Source organism: Nesoenas mayeri, assembly GCF_963082525.1.
Source record: "Nesoenas mayeri genome assembly, chromosome: 1".
NCBI lineage: Eukaryota > Metazoa > Chordata > Aves > Columbiformes > Columbidae > Nesoenas > Nesoenas mayeri.
The window spans coordinates 147,121,526-147,142,836 of record NC_137541.1 but is presented as its reverse complement, the minus strand read 5'-3'; the positions used below and the strand labels follow the sequence as shown (position 1 = coordinate 147,142,836).

Here is a 21,311-nt window from a genome sequence, read left to right as displayed (position 1 = left end):
GTATGAAACTCTGACCACCTGATCGATCAGCTAGGGAACAGCAGTTACTTCTCACAGTTTTTTCACATCTTCCTTTCCATGCAACATAGACTACACAGAGATGCTAACTGAAAAGCTAAACTGTGAAACTCTTTCCGTCATAAATAACAACACATTCAGTTCTTATAACCACAGTCTAAACCTATTTGCTTCCATCTGGTAATAGTCCTTTTTAATCTACTTGTGTCATCTCTGTATGCCAGTTATATTAAGTCTTAGCAGAGGCTAAATTATATTTCATCGGGTTTTTTTCAAAATTATCTGTCCCTGATGTCAAAAATACGAGTCCTATGGTAACATGTCTATTGGAGCCTCAGATGTTTCTCAGAATTTTTAAAATATGTAAGTTACACATTTAAATTTTTCCTCCGCATTGTAGAAACACAGAAAACTTCAGGCTGGAAGAGACCTCTGAAGGTCAGCAGGTCTGGTTCCTGCTCAGGCCAAGGATGGAGATTCCCCCAGACTCTCTGGGTACATATTCCAGTGTTTCACTATGCATATGGTGAATTTTTTTTACTAATATGTAGTGTAAATTTCCCATGTTCTCATTTGAGAAGAGTCTGGCTCCATCCATTCTCTATATCTTCCCATTAGGTCAGAGGTGTCAAACTCATTTTCACCAGGGGCCACATCAGCCTTGCAGCTGCTTTCAAAGGGTCGATTGTAATTTTAGGACTGTATAAAGGTTGACATCTCTGCATTAGATTCTTGTAGACAGAAATAGGACCTCTTGTCCTCTCCCTCTGTTCCTGTGCTCTTGGTGATCTTCTCCTGGGCTAAATCCAGTATGTCAGTGATTCGCTCCTACTGGAGGGACCAACAATTACTTTCCTCATCTACGCTCTCATCAGTAAGGTACAGGGTGCAGTTGGTCATCTTTGTCACAAGGATTCACTGCTAACTCATGTTTACCTTAGTGTCAACCAGGACATCCCCTGTCTTTCTGCAAGGCTATTTCATGTTGGGCTGACCTCTAGGTTGTGTTGTTGTATGGGTTTATTCTATCCAAGATCCAGCACTTTGTGTGTGCCTTGGGTTGAACCCTGTGAGTTTCCCATCAGACAATTTCTTCAGCCTGTTGTTGTCCAAAACAACAACCCTGTGCTCCATGACTCCCCAATTTGGTTTACTGTCTGAAAATCTATTGATTGTGCAATCTGTCCCATTATCAAGGTCATTAATAAGAGTGCTAAACAGTAGTGCAACCAATATCAGTCCCTGAGGGATTCTACTAGTAATTTGTTGTGAACTGAAGTTTGTATGCTGATCACAACACATTGATCCTGCATGGACTTCAGTCCCACTGTTTTTCCATTCATCTTTGTCCACTTATCTGTATCTCACCAACAAAGACTGTGTCAAGGGCCTTGCTCAAGGTATGCAGCATCTATTGCTCTCCCATTGTCCACAGCACAGCTGGATACACATGATGTGACTTTTGTAAATCCAGTCACCTTCTTCTCCTTCATGCACTTTGAAATGGCTTCAAGGAGGATTGCTTCATAATCTTCCCAGGAAATCTATAAAGACTGGAAACAGTTTTAAAGAATAAATTGCTATGCAATAAATTCTATCTTTCATTCAGGCATGTAGCTCATGGTTTAAAGTGGGAAAAGGGAACACATGAGCACATTTCTAACACAACAGCTGTAGCTTTTCAACCCTTTCAACCCTTGAAAGCTGTACATATACCATTTTTCAGTAGAATACACTATCAATTTTACATTATATCTTCTAAGCATACCTTTGTATGCTGTAAGAAATCAATGTTACATACACTAGAAAAAATAGCTTGCTGCAAAAATTTCTAACTTCCTTCTGGTAGTCAGTCTCTTGGGCTTCATAACCATGTAGAGAAAATATAGGTAAAACTCTTTCCCTGCATGTGGCAGGAGCAATAGCTCGGCTGGCGTTTCAGGATGGTGATTTAATTGTAGAAGCCAGCAGGGGTCATGGTTCACTGAGCTGTAGGAAGATTGAATCTCAGCGATATCGGAGACCTCAAGGTTAAACCATGAAGTATGTTTACATAAAGGGCTAATGTATATTAAATTCATAGGTGGGGAAGACAGTATATTCTATATGCTGTCTGCAGTTATCCTGCTTCATATTAGTAGGAGCTGGTTTTCATACCTTGGAAGTCACCAGGAGCTTCACCAGTGACATCAGTGTCAGTTAAGTCAATACTTATTCCTATCTCATTGTTATTTCTTTCTTGTCAACAATGCAGCATATACTTTTCAGATATGAGGCATCCAGAGATAAGATTTTACAACTGGGAACATAATTCTCAGTGACTGCAGTTACATAGCAAGGAGACACTTCTGTTCCTTCAGAATAGATTATAAGAAACTCAGCGCTGTATTCTCAGTGTCGGATTCTGAGACGCTGCTTACAAGTAACGCTATATGGGTTTCAGGAGATTATAGCAGTACGCGCAACCTGAAAATCTCACTGTGTTTGATTCTAATACTGTTAGACCGATTTCTAGCTAGTCAGAACCTCTTCATGGCTGTTCATCCACTAGATGGCATGAAGACTCTGCTCTACTAACAAGTGAGAGTATATCTGCTTTCCTAAGTCCGTCGAGACACCATGACCAGGGAAGCACAGGGCAGAAATTAAAGGGCATTAAATCTCTACATGGAAGTTCTAATTCAGCAACAAAATTATCTTTGATCTGTGTAGTTTAAGCATCCAAGCTGATTCTTGTATGAGATTTCTATAGTGAGAGAGGTTTTGCACAGGGCATATTGTCCTTCTGTTATCCAACTAAGGCAGACTGCCTACTGTAAAACCCATCAATTTTCTTTATAAACATGTTTTTGAAAATTTAGATCCTTTTTAAGTCCCATATCACAGAATCAAAGAATGGTTGAGGTTGGAAGTGACCTCTGAAGGTTACCTAGTCCAACCTCCCTGCTCAAGACAGGCCACCTAAAGCCTGTTGCCCAGAACCATGTCCAGGCAGCTTTTGACTGTCTCCAAGCATGCAGACTCCATAATTTCCTTGGCAACCTGTGCCAGTGCTGGGTCACCCTCACTGTAAAAAAAAAATGTTGCCTAGTGTTCAGAGGGCACATTCTGTGTTTCAGGTTGTGCCTGTCACCTCTGTTCCTGTCACCAGGCATCAAGAGCCTCACTCCCTCTTCTTTTCACCCTCCCTACAGATGGGAGCTTTCTTTTCTCCAGGATGAAGAGTCGCAGCTCTTTCAGCTTTTCTTCACAGGAGAGATGCTCCAATCTCTTCAACAATTTTGTGGCCATTCGTTGGACTCTCTCCACTCTGTCCATGTCTCTCGTCTACTGAGGAGCCCAGAACTGGACACACGACTCCAGGTGTGGCCTCAGCAGTTCTGATGTTGGAATGATGTTGGAAAAGTAGACCACAACTCTTTTTGTGTTTTCTCTTCAACACTACAAACATGATAACATCTTTAGAAATACATTTATTTTAATGCATATTTCAGATTTCCTTACTAACCACCAAGGAATAAAAAAGAAGTGACAACAACGGCATTTTTTTGTCATTATTACAGTCACATACTCACCCCAGGTTCTGCAAAAATTCTTTACCACTCTCAGAATTTGCCCCTTTTCTTTCTGCCAAAGTCATACTGTTCACTGCTTGTAAACCACAGTAAGAGTTGTCTGACTTTGCATGAGATGGTTTTCTTCTTTTTTCTTGGTTGACCATGAGGCTTGACACAAAAGGCATGTCCCCACAAGACCCATTTAGTGAGTTTATTTTTCACCATCATAACTACATGCCTGGCTGACAGAAGTCAATGAGATATCACGATGTTTCAGATTAATTTGATTCATTGCTGACCCCATGAACTTGATCATTATACCTTTCCAGCTTCAAAATTTGTCCCAGATTTTTTGTTTCTAAGACACTCCTTTATCATCCTTTCTTCCTCGTTAAGTGTGCAAGACTCAAACTCAATTAAAAAGTTATCTTGTCATAATCTTGGAAGTTAATATTCTCCCTTGCTCAGAAGCTGCTGTGAAAAATCTTCATAGTGAAAAACAACAGTCTTTCCCACTTTACACATACCATAGTATTAGTATTTTTTCTGTGAGAAGAAATGTTACTCTCTTACATTGGCATTAATACATTTTGTGAAGCTTCCATAGAGACAACGAGGTTTATCCAGAGGGATCTTTTGGAACAAGGCCCAACAATGTGTACGATCTAACAAAGCAATAACAAAATGCAGCAGTAGATATATTGTAGTTGTGCTGAATTGAATGATGAACACTTGAAAATATAACTCATCCATGAAAAGCTGTTTAGTTTGTCATTGATCTTTTAATTTCATATTGAAAAAGATCTATCCATATATTGAATACACATTTTTCCTGTTCCAAATAGCTAGCTAACTCTGAAGATCCACATTCAATAAAATCTTACAGTACAAGGAAAGGACTTGCCTGTTCTGTATGCCTGGACTTGGTAACATTATGTGTTCTCATCTAATTTTCACTTTTTAAGTCCATCTCTGTAGCAGACCTGAAGCTCAAAACCAAGCATACTCCAACAATAAAAAAAACCTGTTTGTAAGGAGCTAAGAACATTAAAGTTTGCAAGGATATCTGTACTAGAACATATTTTGTTCATACTCCCCTGACGTAGGAGGAGATTCAGCACTGACCTTTGCATCTCAGGGTATTCACTATCAGAAGAAAGTATAACTGTACATAAGGTCAAAGCAGGCGGGAAGGAGTTAATACTGCCTGTTAGAAAAATGTGTTTGTTTTTTTTTTTTTTCAGTAGCATAAAGAATGTCATTAGTGTACAAAAAACACTCTAAATTTTAAAATGTTATTTCAATCCAGAGATTACAATAACATTAATAATAGCAGGGTCTGCTGTAATTTAAGTATTTAAAATATCCCCTTTGTGTGAGATTCATTTTAATATATTCATTAAAATACATATAAAAACCCCCACATATACATATATATTAGTGTGTTATTTCCCTGAACAGTGCTAATTTTTTTTACATGCTCTATTCACATCAGTCTCAGAAGAGCCTTTACTGAAGCATCCATACTAAGGAAATATAGAATCTCATGGTATTATTGTTGCTACAGAATTAAAAAAGAATATGTGGTGGAATTAATATTTAAAAAGCACAACATCGTATTTTCTACTTACATAATAGACATCATGGTTTCTAGTCAAATAATACAGAAGGCATTTATGTTTGATGAACTGTATTAGAAAGGTAAAGCAAACCTGCAGGACATTTAGCTATTCAGAATAACTTTCATTTATATGTACAACTATACATAGGAAGAGTATGGGCACATTTTTCTTCCCGTGACATGCACAATTCTGCACACAGCCTAGAATGCTTTATTTACAGAACTACCACACCTTTAAAAACTTCCCTCAGTTCCCCAGACCTCTTCCATCAGTTTATCTTATCGTTACTCAATCAAAGGACTGAAAAAAAGTCCAAAACCACAGCCAGACTTCCAGACTGTAAAATCGTGTACCTGAGGAAAGGAAGGAAAGCTGCAGGCATGTGGTCCATCCTGTTAGTACATCAGTATTTCCACAGATGTTTCACCCAGCATTAGCTGAGTATGAGGACTTCAGTGTCAGTGGCATATGGTACCTTACCTGTTTCCAGAACCTAGAATTGGATGACTGTGGATGCACAGTGTGTTGCTCTTTCCATTTGATGGTACCTTGCTGCTTAATAATAAATTTAAGAGATTCTTGAAGCTTCTCATAATTCCCAATTGTCTCCATTTCCAGAAGAATCACCTTTGTGTCATTTTGAATGAGGGCATTGTATAAAGCAATATGTTGATCATAAGCAGATTCTTTACAATTAATGAGCTGTTGTGTTAGAAGGATGATCAGCCGTCTACTCTTCTGCATCATCTTCTCAATTGCACGGGCTGTATCTAGGAATTTACAATAAAATTATGAGACCCTGAAATTTCTTTTATAAACTCTTTTGTGTTCAGGCATTTCATCTTCTTTGTTTTTTAACCAGAAATAACTTCCATCTCACTTCAATTTGATATTGTTTATTCGGCAGAAAATGAGCTTAAAAATAAAATAAAATAAAATAAAATAAAATAAAATAAAATAAAATAAAATGAAATAAAATAAAATAAATTAAAATAAAATAAAATAAAATAAAATATAAAATAAAATAAAATAAAATATAAAATAAAATAAAATAAAACCAACAACCAAAAAAGCTTTCCTTTCCAATGTTTCCTTTGGTTGAAACATTAATATTTCCACTGCTCTAAATTATTAGGAATTTCTAATCCAGCAACTTAAGGTCAAGTTCAGTAGATCTGGATCATGTCAAATTTGTGCTTAATCAATAGTCTCCATGTAAGGAAAGATGTTTTATCAAGTTTGGTGCTTTACAGACTGGTCCTGCAATACTTCCCAATGAAAATGAATCATTTGGAAACTTTTGGTTGACTTACTTCTAAGAGACTTACTTACTGGCAGAGGGAGTATTAATTCTCCTGAGCTATAGCAGGCTAATTTATACACTAACCTGTGCATGGGTTTGGGGGTGGATCCATACTTTCAGGGCATTTGTGTGTCAGCACGACTAAAGGTGTTTTTCTTTCCCACTACAATGTTAGGGAGACTTGATCAACTGCAACTAGGACCATGATGTTGGAGGTGTTGAACCTCACAAAACTCATGCCATGTGAGAAACTTCTGGGCCAGCTTGAAAAGCTCCACATCAGGCCTCCAGGAGCTGCTTTTTTTCAATGTCCTGTGTGATGTCTACAGGAGGATGACTGCAGATGAATGCCCATCCGGTGAAATGCTTGCCCATGTTAGAAGATTTTCCTGTGGTCTATAGAATGAAAACTGGAGTTGTTTCAGTGGGAGCATGTCATCCTGGGCCAAAGGAAAGGAGACAGGAGCCGAGCTAAGGAAATTCAATGTATCAACTATTTAACAAAGACATTGATTTGCAGAAGTCATCAGCCAGCTGCATATGCATCTTCTATTCCTTTGCTGGGGACTACCAGCCCTTTGCGAGGGTCTTCTCATTCCGAGAGGCCCAGCTTTTTCAGCTCCTGAATCAGGAAGAGAACCTTTTCGATGTCTTCTCTGTCCTGTTTCTTGTCTCTGAGAGTATTCAATGAAAACAATTTGCCTTTCTGTGATGTTCACCAATTCAAACATTTTCTTATTTTTAACGAAGTTTTCCTTATGTTAGGAGAATAAATCCTTTGGAAGGTGAAAAAAAAATAAGGTAAGCAGCTAGTGTCATATGTTTAATTGACAAAATAACACCACTTTTTTTAAAAAAGCATCTTTATGAGTTTTGAGGTGCAGTTGGTTGTGCTCAGAACTGAAAGACCATGGACTTGGGGAGGTATTCCCTTCTCCATTTGGATTTCTGAAGCCATACTTGAGGAAAGATGGGTTTACATGCTGTAAATACTTTAACTGAGGGATGCATTGCAACATGTTTCATGAATACTAGAAGTTTATGTGAGTTCTGAAAGTGGCAGAAAACATTGTGAAAGAAAAATCCATCAACAGATGCTACACACAAAAATTAGAGCATCTGAAGTCCACAAAGTGCTGGGAGAGTACCTTAGTGGAAGTATAGAGTAAGATTGCCCTGTTCTTAAAGTCTTTTCCAGTCCTTTACCCATGACCACTACTGAAGATAGGGCACTTGGCTACACAAAACATTGCTCGACTGAAGTACGTCCATTCCTTTGTTGTTTTTTTCATGGTTTTGTCTATTATAGACACAGCAGCTCCAAAGATGCTTTGTTAGATTCTGCAGCAAAGAATGCAGTTGGCAGGACAATGAGACCATGAGAAGGATGGAATAGAAGGTGATGTTGGTGAAAGCTTTTGATTTGCTGGGTAGTACTTGCATTTGCACCTCTTCAGGTAACCATTAGGTTGTAGAAAATGCCATTAAACAGTAAGACCAGGAAACAAAAAGAATGCTAGTTCAAGGAAGCATAATGGGAGTCCAACAGCTATGCAGTGCTGTTTATCACTTGAATCATTGTTTAACTTCCTTTTTTACTGGAACAACACAAGTTTCAAGTAACAAAACTTTGCTCTGGAACTAAGAGTCATAAGCATGCCTTTCAATAATAATTCCATTTTATATCCTCACTGCATTTATTTTTCTGGAAATACATAGAGTTTTACACTGAAAAATATGATTCATTAAATGATAGATGTTCAGGAAGAATCACAGTAACTTGAAGTGGCATTTCCTGTTTCACTCTTCTTAGCATATTTTAATTGTAAGGTTTTGGATCCAGAAATCTGCTAATGAAAGGCTCAAGGTCAGAAGATAAACAAGAGTTGGGATTGTATGGGTAAAGTCCATCTGCCTGGAAGCAAAGAACTTTAAAGAGTTCCCAGTGGCAGGAAGATTCTGAATACATTTTCCAGGCAAGTGGAAACATTTTGGGACATGGAAGTGGACAAGGAAGAGAAAAGCAGAAGGCTTGGAAAGCAGGCAGGAAGAGAAATAGAAGGATAATGGTCAATGCTTGGGACATTTTGAGAGTTTTGATTAAATCAGACTAAACATGTGAAACCAATGTTACTCACTGTCCAAGGCTGGCTTTGTGAGTTTTCTGTCTGTCACTCCTGTGTTATGGGCCTTTGTACAGTGAAAATGTCTTGTTTCCAGCCAACTCATTACAGCCCCTGTTAGTCCCACAGTCATCACTCCAGTTGCATGCCATGCTCAGTTTTCTTCAGGATTGCCATCCATAAACCACAGTTTGAGAGTAGTGTCTCATAACAAAATCTCATACTGTCCCTAATTACCTGAAGAAGTGGCATAAGTTTTGGTCACTGACAGCTTCATAAGCTATTGTAAGTTGCTTGATCTGGATCTGGGAATGGTCTGGCTTAATGACTCTTACAGTTACTTTTACACGCTTGTTGCAGTGGCTTTTCCCAAGGTCAGGCAGCACTTATGCTACTCTCCAGAAGAGAAGGACATCAGAGATCTCAACCCAGCTCTGGGCAGATGAATGACAACTGGCCCAATGCAGATGATTTCAGAAATGTGTAACAGAAAATGTGCCGGCTTTGGCTTCATGCCTGCTTACGGACAAGGAGAGAAGATCTGGTCCACAGAACAACCAGAGCACAAGATAAACAGAAGAATCATCTCTGGAGAAAAGCAGATAGCACCTAGATGACAGCAATTCTAAGAGAGTTTAGAGGTGTCCATATGGAGATTAGCACAGGCAAATTAACATGATTCCATTCTAGAAGACAAGGAAGTTGTAATAAAGAATACCAGCTCCCATGATTTAGTGCTGGAAATTATGTGACGTGAAAGTACATCACATCACTGAACAGAAACTGAACTTCCTGTGACTCTTAGCACCACTAAACCGGGTTGAAAAACCCTAAGTGATAACAGCAAGGTTAATTAATGAACTTATTTTGTGATTTTCTCCTCTTCCATGTCTTGTAGACTTACTCATATACAGATTGGTTGTGGCTTTGCCCAGATAATGCCTGTGCAGAGTTACTCTACTGAAGGAACAGATATATATTTAAAAGTCACACTTGGGTTAACATTTTCTGTATGACCCAAGAAGACAATAAGCAACCTGAACTCCTGCCTTGTAGCTTGCTCTTCTTAGCACACCAGCAAGCACAGAGTGTCATTGTGTCACCCTGACTGAAAGAGCAGCTGCTGAGGAAATGAGCAGCAAGCTCAAGAACATAAAGACACCCCCTGTACCCCTAAGTGGGTCTAGAACCACAATTTGCTCAAGCTTCACAAGTTGTTCAGTGCGTTATCTGATCTGAAACTTACCTTCTCCAGGATATATGTCTCTCCCATGAATACACAGTTTATAGCCACATTCATTTTCTAGAATATCTGGCATGATTTGATAAACAAAATATTCCACAAAATTAGCTTCATTGGTATGGTTTCTGGGGTAGATTACATATGCATCATAAATCTTCCCATCTGTAAGGCAAAGAAAGAGGAAAGCGTATTGTGGTAACATGAATTAGAACTGTCTACTGCAAAAGCTGGAAGATAAGTAAAAATATCAGTCTTTGAAGTAGATCTAAGTAGAAGTTCCTGTTAGTCTGAATAGTGGATATCATTGGGTGCATGTTTGGAAATTAGAGCCTCTGCAGATTTGGTGTTTTCCATGCTCAAGTGTCCTGTCCCGTGTGTTTGTAACTTTGGCGAGCCCAAACTTTGTATTGTGGAGGCTGTATCCTAAAGTATATAGAGTAAGAAATATGCACTAATCAGTGCATAATAGCATGAAATAGAGATGAAGCTCAGCATTTATTTTCTCCAGTGATACAATAGGCCGTTAACAGCCTTCATCCTTCAGGACACTTGAATTCTTCCTCCTTGAAGAAATTACTCATCACTCCCACAACATATCATATTTCTGAGTGAAAAGCTCTGTTACTCAGGAAATAGTCTTACAGTCAGAACCAAGGACAAAGTCAAATATTTCTTTTGCCCTTTTCTTCATTTCTCTCAAATATATTTTCCTTTACAGCATTTGTTTTCTAATTCCAAATGTTGATTTCCAGTGGAGATGATCATATATCTTCTTTTGTTGCTATCTCAGGTTCTTGTGCAGACCATCTTTACAATAAAAGAGCCATTTCCAGAGTCTGATTAATTTCATCATAAAATATACTGAAATGGAAACTGCCCTAAAAACCATCTTTTTTTCCTCTTTAAAGAGAATGTAAGTAACTAGATCACTTGTAGATGTCTACTGTGCAGATGTCTGTGGTAGGAGTCAGTTTTGGATTTAAAAAATGTAAATTTATGTGTCTACATGAAAGCTTGGTGTCTAAAGTCCTGCTACAATCAGTGGAGAACTGGCCACTGCAGTTAGTGAATCCTAGAGTGATTCAGACTACTCTCATGTAAATGCCAGGGGCCCAGGAGATTTGCTCAATCATAGGCATCTAGTGCCATTTGAGACTTCCTGTGGTACCCTGTCTAATCTCCAGACCCTACTTCAGAAGTCTGCAACATATGGCAGATCTGTGTTACGTGTTCAGTTTTTCAGCCATCCCAAATGACTCTGTATGACCACATTTAGACCACTGATGCAAGGTCCCAGTGTCTGGTTAGCTCAGTTGACTTCATTGATGAGGAGCTGGATTTGAACACCTAAAACCATGTACCATACAGTATCAGCTGCCACTGCAGAGGGGTTAATTTGTCTTCTAAGTCCCAAGGGAGCTCCAGCGGCACTAGTTGCTTGCAGATAGCCAGTCGAACCCAGCCCCAGGTCTCCAGGTTTCATGTCAATTATGGGAATTTGCACATGTGCACCTTAATTGTTTGCAAATTAATTTGGATGTCTGAGTCTTGAGCTTAAGTCCACCCCTAAAGTTGGATGGGATGTACTCTACCCAAAATTGTCTTCCACAACACTAGTACCTTTCTCTTTGGCTTGTAAAAACTGTATTGCTCTAACACATGCCTGTTAATAGATTAGCCAGCAGGCTAGATCCTTTGCTTTAGAGAGCACCTAACAAGCACAGTTAATAGCACTATAAATCAGGCTTTCACTGTCATTCAATATTTTGGCAAATATTTTGTTAGAAATATATGAAACCAGGACTGAATTCTTGTTTTATGTAATACATTACTAAAGAACCCATGAAACAAGGGTATGTAAAGCACCACCAGAGTTATGTCTGTCCCCCCTTATCTAAATGATTTCAGAAACTATGAGAAAGCAAAGGATCAGGCTCAGGTGTCATATGAATTAGTAAGAAACTACCAAATAAATCAGTTTCCAGATGATTTGCCTTTTTCCCTTTTTTAAACTTTCTTGTTCCATTTTTACTCACCATCCTTGACTGAGTAGGGCTGAAATACCTCCCGATACAATAAGACGATATCAACTCGGAAGGACTGATAAAGTATAACAGAGACTGCTGTTGCAACTAGCAGAACTAGAGATCCTGTGATCAAGAGGATGTTAGGAAGACCCACTGCAAAGGAGAGGAATATATTGTTAGCCATAGAGAAGTTAACCCATGAGCTGAAGCCTCAACCTCTCATATCCTTGCTTCAGTTGAAGATTTAAGGAGCTCACAGCAGAGACAACAAAGATTTTTCTTTCCCCAGCTGGCATAGACAACACAGAGACCCCTAAGCTAGGAGTATACTAGCCAGTATATAATTAATATTTACTTCTGTTGAATTTAGTCCTACCTACACTAAATACCACAGCTGACAACGATGTTTACATATTTTGTTACATTGCAAAACTGTTAATAACACAACCGGCAACAATGTTCAGGGCATCTAAGCCCACACATGTCAAGCCTAAGTGTCCACAAAAGGACAAGTGGAGGTTTCTGGTATGGTTGCACAAACAGGGCACAGAGAAACATGTGCAAATAATGAAATCTGCAAGATAAGAGCAAAGTACACAAACAAACTAGAAAACAGAACATGTCCTAGTCACAAAAATAAACTATGCTGGAGGCAGATGATATCCTCCCCATCTTTTCCTTTGAAGGAGGCCAAGGAGTATAAAATAGCAATGACAAGCAGAGAAAATTAGGAAAGAAAGGAGCCACCCATGTTAGTTACATCTTCCCTCATAGAAGAGCTCCTGAATCTGATCATCCCAGAATTGAAGAGTTATTGAGCATAAATTCAGACTAAATATAAGGAAGAAATTCACAATGAGGATGGTGAAACACTGGAACAAGTTCCCCAGAGAGGTGGTAGATGCCCTATCCCTGGAAAAATTAAAGGCTACACTGGACACGGCTCTGAGCAACTTGATCTAGTTGAAGATGTCCCTGCTCATTGCAGGAGTTTGAACTAGATGACCTTTGAAGGTCCCTCCCAACCCAAACCATCCTGTGGTTTTGTGATTCTATAAGGGTGGCAGTCACCATCTCTGTGCTATTGTGTGCACACAGCCAGTCTAAGGCAAGATTATGATTAGCACTTTTCCAAAAGCCAAAGCCAACTTTGAAATTAAAATGTCAAAGAATTTATACCACAATTACACAAAAAGGCTTTATTATTTCCTTGGAGGGAAGATTAATGGCAACTCTCTCATAGTAGAAATCTGCTCCTAAGCAAATTAAAGATACCTAAATCTATTCCACTTGATGTTAACATGTAGACTCAGAGAAGTTCCATACATATTTTCTCTAAAAACTAAACCCATCTTCATGAAATGTTGAATAAGGCAGTGTATTTAATACTTACGGAGGCAACCTAAAAATATTAGTGCCTGAGAAATTCTGCTGAAAAGCTAAATAAATAAAGAGTTTACAAGTACATTTCCCCTCTCCTCTGGTAGGATGCAAGGTAAATCTGGCATGATTTTCACATTTTCCTGTGTCTTTCTTTGCCATTCAAAGGGAGAAAGAAACATCAGGCACGTGATGAAGCCCACCTCACCAGAACCAGGACATCGGGGAAAACTACCTTCCAATAAGACTGAAGTGGGTAAGAAAACAACCAATTTCTTTTATAGCAAACCAATTTCTTTTATAGTGAACTTTGGCTATTTTGTAGTTTTAAAAGTGTAATGTGATGCTCATGAAGGAACTTTGTCCTTGTGGACACCTTCAGATTTTATTATTTGGTCCATTTTCCTGGTCAATACACTCACACACAGAGACAAAATCAGAAAACCCTTTCCATTACCTGGTGAGGGTCACCCAAGGATCAGAGACTGCCATTATTTCCTATTGTTTCATTTGTTGAGAGTGTGCATGCCATGACTTTACAAATACTGTTATTACACAATGAGTAAGTATCTATAAAACATGTAGAGAAGAAACAAATTTGAACAACTTTTGCAATCATGAACCTGAAAACCACTGTTTACTTTTGGTTTTCCACTATTAGACCAAGGCTGATAAATTTCCTGTGCTTATACAGCTTGTAAAGCATCAAACAAGAACTCCACAGGAGTTTTACTGGAAGAGCAGGTTGAGTTCCCAGTAAGGCTGACTCAGCCTCTCATTCTCTGAAACAAAACAACTATCTTCAACATAATGGGAGCAAGGGCCAGAAGCCACTCCTTGAGGCCCTGAAAAAGGTTGAACAGATCCTGTTGTTCTGTTTGACTTTCCTGCATCATTTAGCAGCAGAGAGTTCATGACTGTCTTCTAATACTACTTATTTATATTCAAGAGCAATGGGAATACAGAACTATCAGCTAACAAGAAATAATACTGGACAGGCCAGAGAAAACAAGTCAGAAAGCAACATTTTAAGGGTTTCCTGACAAACTCTGGAAGAACAGCAGTTTTTTGTAACTTCTCTGGCTTGTAAGGTAGATACACTTTCAGACACTAAAGGCAGAGGTCTGAGTCTGGAATTCCTGTCCACATCCGTCTAGCAGAGATGACCTAAAAGGTTAGGTTTGACGTTCAATATTTTGAGGAAGAACAGAGCTGATGTTCTGGGCTGAACTTTATCTCTGCTGTAAAAGACTGGAATTTCTGGCATTCTCCAGAGAAGAGGGTTCATGCCAGAAAGATTTGTGGTCCTCTGGGCATTTTACACTTATTTGTGAATGAGAACTGAAGAATGCTCAGGGACAAATAAAATTATGCTTGTGGGTCAGAAAGACACAAGAAAAACCACCTCCAGTTATTTAACCAGTCCTGAATCAAGATGAGGAACTAAAAGCCAGTGGCAACTTATATATTATAAAAAGGGAAGGACTTGGAAGGTATTCAGACAGTCTATGTGTTCCCTAGCAGGGAGATTAAAGGAGATGCTGAAAGGTTGTTCCTGTCCTGACCCAGCTCTGCTGATAGAAGTTAATACTTCCAGCATTTCTCTGATTACTTGTCATTGTCTCAGGAGCTACAATAACAGCTTCTCTCCTGGCAGAGCTGCTTTTGTGAGCATTGATCCACTGCAGTTATCAATGAACTGGCATGGACATTATAGCCAATTAGTTTTCTCGTTCTTGAGAGCTGGCAACTTCCAGTGTGAGAGATATCAAGAAGCTGTGGAGGGCAACTGGGAGTAGTCTGGCAAGCAGAGTCGCTGTTTGTTGTCAGGTGTCCAGCAAGGTGAGCTACATCTTGGTCAGGAAAAGTGGAAGAAAAGGGAATTAGAAGTTGCCTCAAATTCGTCAGCCTTACAGTGATCAGAGACACATCACAGAACAAGCTATGCAGAAGATCTCAGAGCACATGGGAGAACATGTCTTGTGGTAGAGAGGGAGTGTAAAATGTGGAATGATTACCACATCTGGAATTAAGAAGAGAGATACAGGACTGAAAGATCTGGAAGAAATAAGACAGCCTTTATTTTCTGTGAAGAGGTATTATGAGACATGAAGAATGTGTTTATGAGTAAGTGGTGGTGATGGAGTCAGAAGACACCAAATAACTTCAAGCAAAAAGGAGAGAGAAAGGATGGGAAATAGTGTTGAAGAATGGGTTCTATATTGACTGGGAGTGATCAAAGACTAGGCAGGGATGGATGAGAAAAAAATGGAGAAAGATCTTCCGCAGCAGGAGGAACCTCTGAATGAAGCAGCAGCAGCTATAAGTTGCAGCACCTCCTAGTGGGAGCAAGAGCACAGCTGCAGAGACTGTCAAAATTCGTAGCCAAGTCCTCCTTAAACACTCACATTGAAACGAAGAGAGAAAGTGCCTGATTTCTCTGAGTCTAAAAGACATAGTGTGTCCTGTCTGAATACCATCAAATTACACCAAAAGGAGCTGACTGCATTGCATCACACCTGATAACTGAGGTACTCAGGTCACATATTAATAGTTCATTTCTAAAGAGCTGATCAACTTCTCTTAGCAGCATTTATTTCCCATTGAAAAATACAAGTGAAAAGACACTTGAGAGACACACTTTTTAACAATACAGTGCTTTTCTTCACAGACGTACATGGATACACATGGGTGCACAGCATATATCCTAAACTGGAAAATGCAGTTTTTTCCCTGTGAAATGTCAACAAGCTTTCCAATGACATCTGTTCCTGGCAGTATTAAGGAAGTATTTTTGTTTTCCATGGAGACAAAATCAACCAGCTCTCACCATTGTTGACTGTGAAAGAAAATCCTCCTTTTCTTATAACTCCTGTCTGGCAATTTTTTAATTCTTATGTGGATTACAATTGTTACCAAAGCAGGGTTAATTACCATGATGTTGCCAACAACAAAATAAGGCTTAAAGTATTTGACTATTACTAAGAAAAACACATTTAATTCCTGGTTCCCATTGAAAATTTCCATGTGGTGAGCCAAATCATTCATTCAGCAGGTTTTTGAAGACAGAGACTATGGCTGTAAGACTGAAGACCATCTCCAATGCAATTGCTTACAGCATCTTTGCTTCCTCCCTTAATCTGTCACCTATGCAGCTAAACACTATTTATCTACTTCATTAAACACGTCCCAAATGATCAATTTGAGTACTAAGTGGCACAACACCTATTCATCTCTTACTTTTTATCATAGGTCTGTACTACAAATAATGATAACGTGAGCAATACTGAACATCCTCAAAAAACCCCAAGAGAAAAAAGAGCAGAAACTTGTGTAAAAAACACATTAACAGGACAGTAGTTAGCAGACACAATTTGTGCTGTGGGAAACACTAAGGAACAACCACATATTTTTAAAATAATCCTGTAAACACAAGCAAACAAAACACAAAAAAATAAGAAGAGTACACATTTTTATTACACATTTACAAGATGTGAGACACAAGAAAACCCTATAGCATTTTAATTATGCTCAGAGGTAAGCTGTCATTGTTTTAGCATAAATATTGCTCAGCTGTGTAAGGAGTGAGTGCAGAAAACTAAAGCAGAGCACAACCATTTCTGGACGTAGCATTGCTTACACCAACAGCGCTGAGTGGCAGAAGCAGGCATCTTGACAACAGCAGCAACAAGGAGAAGGGGACAGACATCCACACAGAAGAGGCAGCAGCAAAAGGGGGTCACAGTCAAGAGCTTTCATTAACATTTACTGAAGACCTATGGATGAAAAAACAAAATAAGAGTTGTCTACCACAAAAATCAGATTAATTAATCTTTTGATGAATACAGAATTTAAAATACATTATTTATTTCATGTAATTTGTAATATGGGGCTCATAAAGGACTTGTATAATATTACCTGAACTACAGCAAGCAGGAACTGTTCTTAGCTTTCCTTGCCTTTCATTGCAAATACTCTCCCACACTCAGATAATTCAGTGCAGAACAGATATGTTTCCAGCTTCCTGAGTGATGCTACACTGACACTCATTTAGTAATATCCAACCAAAACATCTCCTGCCACCTTCCTCTGGTGGGAATTGGTGCTGTCCTGCTGGGCAATGGCCCATCCTCTCTTATAAATCACCTACATCCCTTCTTAGGGCTGTGGCAAGGAAATAGTTCTATGCTTTGAAGCCATAATCTTGTAGGAAGTTATGAACAGTCAAGAATACAGCAGGACATGGAGCTGTGCACACCCTGTGATCACAATACATTTGATTTTGCTTTTTTTTTTCCTTTTTTTCTTCTCACAGAAAACTAATCCCTATTAAAGACCTTAGAATTTCTTCTCCAGGTCCTTGGTGGTTCAGCATATCTGAAGGGGTAAGAAAGAAAACCATTGAGCACAGTTTCTTGTGCCTTCACAGACACAATAACATATTCTGCCGTAAGAATAAAATTCAATGGTGCTGGTGACAGTGCTTTCACAGGGAACTGGCTATCCCTATTAAAAAAAAAAAAAATCCTATAGGAGCTAAAGCTTGTCCTGGTTCCCACCATTCACTGACCTCAGTTTTCCTTCTTTGGCAGAAATTACTAGAATCATGAATTTAAAAACCAGACCAAGGGAAAGCCTTCCAAGAGTTACTTACACCCCTGTGTGGCACGCAGTGAACACAGTGCTGCTCAGAGTGGGAGAGTATAAAGCCATATTTCACAGAAGTTAGTCACGCCACTTAACATTCAGTCAAAAAACAAGGCACTACAGTAGATGTGGTATGGGAGGGGAGGCAAGTAAACTGGCAGCTGAAACTCCTGTTCTTAAAGTTGGCCTGTTTTCTTCCATAGTTACACACCAGAAACAATAGTTTGATGCCCAAAAGAAGATGAATCTCTGCTCCTCATAATGCATTGTAATGCTGATGACCAAAGGAGAGGTCAGTTCTTGCCCAGCTCTCTCCTGTAGAGGTTCCTCTACAGCTTGAGTATTTCATAGAGCAAACTGCACTACACTAGGGTGCTTCAAATTCAAGTGCACTGCCTGTCTTAGGGGCAAGGGGCATTTATCACCAAGCAGAAATATCCTAGAAACAGGATATTCTTATCACAGGGCTGATACAGATGTGCTCTGCATATTTAATCTCTCGTTGATACCATTTGAGTAATGTCCCCACCTCCCGGTAGAATTTACCCCAAGGACTTTCATGACCTAATGAAGCTATGGGAATTTTGTCACTGGTTTGAATGTATAGGGAGAAAGCATGCTGCTATTTTTTTATTATTATTATTTTTTATTTTTTTTTTACTAACAGAAACTTCCTTACTAACAGAAAGAAATAATAAAATTACCAACATATTTCAAACTGAGTGCAAAGTGTGACAAAACAAAACTAACAAAATCCTACCCTCACATGGTGCTTTGAGCTGCAACGTCACCGTGGCTTTTGTGTTGTGCATTTCGTTCACTGCGACACATGTGAAATTTGCCTGCAGATCCTCCTTTTTTATTTCAGTAATATGCAAAGTGGCTTCTCCATAGTATTCTTGCGCACGTCCTTCAAAACTAATAGAGAGAGAAAGAGCTGGTACCATTTGCTTTAGGGGCTATGTACAGTTTGCACAGAAGAAAGATTATTCTGTGTTACATGTACTTACAAATTATTTTTTTCATTAAATCTTGAAAAATCTAAGTATCTCACTGGGACATTATCCACATCCCATGTGACAACAGCTATTGGCTGTTTCTTAATCCCAAGGCGGGCCTGACATTTCAGAGACAAAGCAGCACCTAATCAAGACACAGATAGATGCAGACATTCATTGATGAAAAACAAGTATAATTTAATTTTCCTGATAACATCTTTTTCTACAAACCTTCATACCACCTGTGAGTTTTGCCTGACAATTTTGACATATTTATCTGAACTATTGCTGACAAAATGATGCATAGAAGAGACTTGAAAATAAATAGTACCATGAGATTTTTAACAAATGATCTAATACAACAGCAAGGATTACAAAAGGAATTGTTTGTTTTTGTTATGATGATGGCAATGTAGACTTTATTTGTGATGCTTAACCCATGTAATCAACTATTGAGGACAGTAACTCTGGTTTACACACAAATGTACACGGAAATAACATCGTTAAATTTCAGTATATATTATTTTGTGTAAGTCTGGCATGCAGAGTCTTATCTTGGATTTTATTCAAAATGGAAAATAGTAAAGTAAACCAGGCCAAACAAAACTAAAACAGGAAATAACATATTAAGTATTTGACATTAGGAAATATTTATTCTGAAGTTAGAGTCACCGTTGCACTGGAAGAGATATAATTAAAACACTGTAAATTATTTCCATGTAAATCAGCATCTGAGCAGGGTTTAGATAAGATTAACTTACATCCTGAATTAGATTTAGGTGGCATGGAGAAATCCCTTCATTTGTGCAAATCAGAGACAATAAACCAGTGCAGAAGTGATTTTTAAATGTAAAACGAATACCCAGTAAGAGTAGAATGTGTTATTTAAATGCCCTAAAATTGATGCTTAATAGCTACGTAACCCATCAGTTATATACAATTTCACATGACTGTGCCTGGAGTTAATTAAATCTGGAAAACATTATGCTGCAAAAATGAAATGAAAAATCTCATTATTAAATTCTCTCGAAGATGCCCATGTTCACTAGACCATCACAAAAATATTAATTTAAAAACAATCTAATGTCCATACGTACCAAGCTCCACTTCTATTACATCTTTATCTTTTGGAAATAAAATTTGAGGAGGTAGAGGTGAGTGTTTTTCTTCAGAAATTATGAAAGAAAGCACATATTAGAACATTGTGAAAAAGCATTTTGTACAACAATTATTATAATCTGTACAGTTAATATTTTAAGATCCCAAAGAAGAATTACAAACTAACACTCAACAGTGTTTCACGTGTCTGTTTGGATTGTCTGATTTCATTCCAATGACCAAATATTATTAAGGAGTTTGTACATGTTAATAGTTTAACTATTTTTTCCTTGTTTATTTATTTTTTACCTTTGTACATAAGAAACAAGGAAACTTTTTACTTTCTCAAATACCGTTTTAGCTGCTGAGTAGGAAAAATAATGCAAATGCAGTTATAGGTTTGTGTGTTCTCTCAGTCGCTTATTTTGTTTTTTTAAAAAAAGGAGAACAAGAAATTCCTTCAGACATTTGAGAAGTTACTCATCTCCATGATATGAAATAGCAAATATGTACTTTTGTGCAGCATCAGAACTGGGGACCCTCCAGCCCACAGCTGCCTGCCCTTGTTGGCTGGATTCCCAGGCCTCTCTCTCAACCGTCTGTGCACCATTGCCACACAACTGCCTCCCATCACACCAGCCTGCCATGACACTGAGCATCCCTTACCATTACCTTTTAGAAGGAACGCTACTCTTCCTTTGACCTATTCATTTTCTGTCCGTAATGTTAATTGTTATGGACAGGTCCAAACTACATCCAGCTGCTGGAGTTGTATTAGGTATCCAGATCTTTAAGATTTTTTTTCCCTTTTATGCATTTTTCTTTTTTTCTTGTCCTTTATGCACACTGCTTGCTATCCTTTCCCTCATTAACCATTTCAGTTTCAAGGCACTTCTGTGAAAGCCATAACCGTATTTCCCTGAAAACTCTGCAGGAACTTATTTAACCCCCTGCTTCCCAGGTTTCCAGAAAATGAATCATCTGTACCCGTCCTAACTGTTTCTAGTTTTCATTAGCTGGATCTGGTAAAGAAGAATTTGGGAGAAAACTCGGTAACTTCCTAGCAAGCTAACTAGGCTAAGTTCTTAGCCGCTAGGATCCAGAGGCAGAAGGTCCTCTGGGTCAGTGTGGATCTGCAAGACAACAGCAATGTACATCATAAGGCAGTGTTATCAAAACATAACAGCTCCAGTCATCAGTATAGTCATTTTAGGGGCTGATAAAAACTCAAAGAAATTGTCAGTAAGTATTTGAAGTGAGTAAAAACTAAAGCAGACATCGCAGTCACAGCTCAG

General features: G+C 38.5%; 1 protein-coding gene across 1 annotated transcript in view; it reads right to left on the bottom strand.

Annotated features, from left to right (window-relative positions):
• Window positions 1-5,620: 5,620 nt before the first annotated feature.
• LOC308052765 (interleukin-1 receptor-like 1) overlaps window positions 5,621-21,311 on the bottom strand; it is a gene marked incomplete at its 3' end in the record, with an annotated part of 73,049 nt that continues 57,358 nt past the window's right edge. The window contains exons 4-9 of the mRNA XM_080363390.1: window positions 20,016-20,084; window positions 18,931-19,063; window positions 18,687-18,838; window positions 11,903-12,046; window positions 9,870-10,028; window positions 5,621-5,967 (exon numbers count right to left, since the gene is read on the bottom strand). Coding sequence (XP_080219516.1) covers window positions 5,621-5,967; window positions 9,870-10,028; window positions 11,903-12,046; window positions 18,687-18,838; window positions 18,931-19,063; window positions 20,016-20,084 — 1,004 coding nt within the window. The remainder of the gene's footprint in view (window positions 5,968-9,869; window positions 10,029-11,902; window positions 12,047-18,686; window positions 18,839-18,930; window positions 19,064-20,015; window positions 20,085-21,311) is intronic.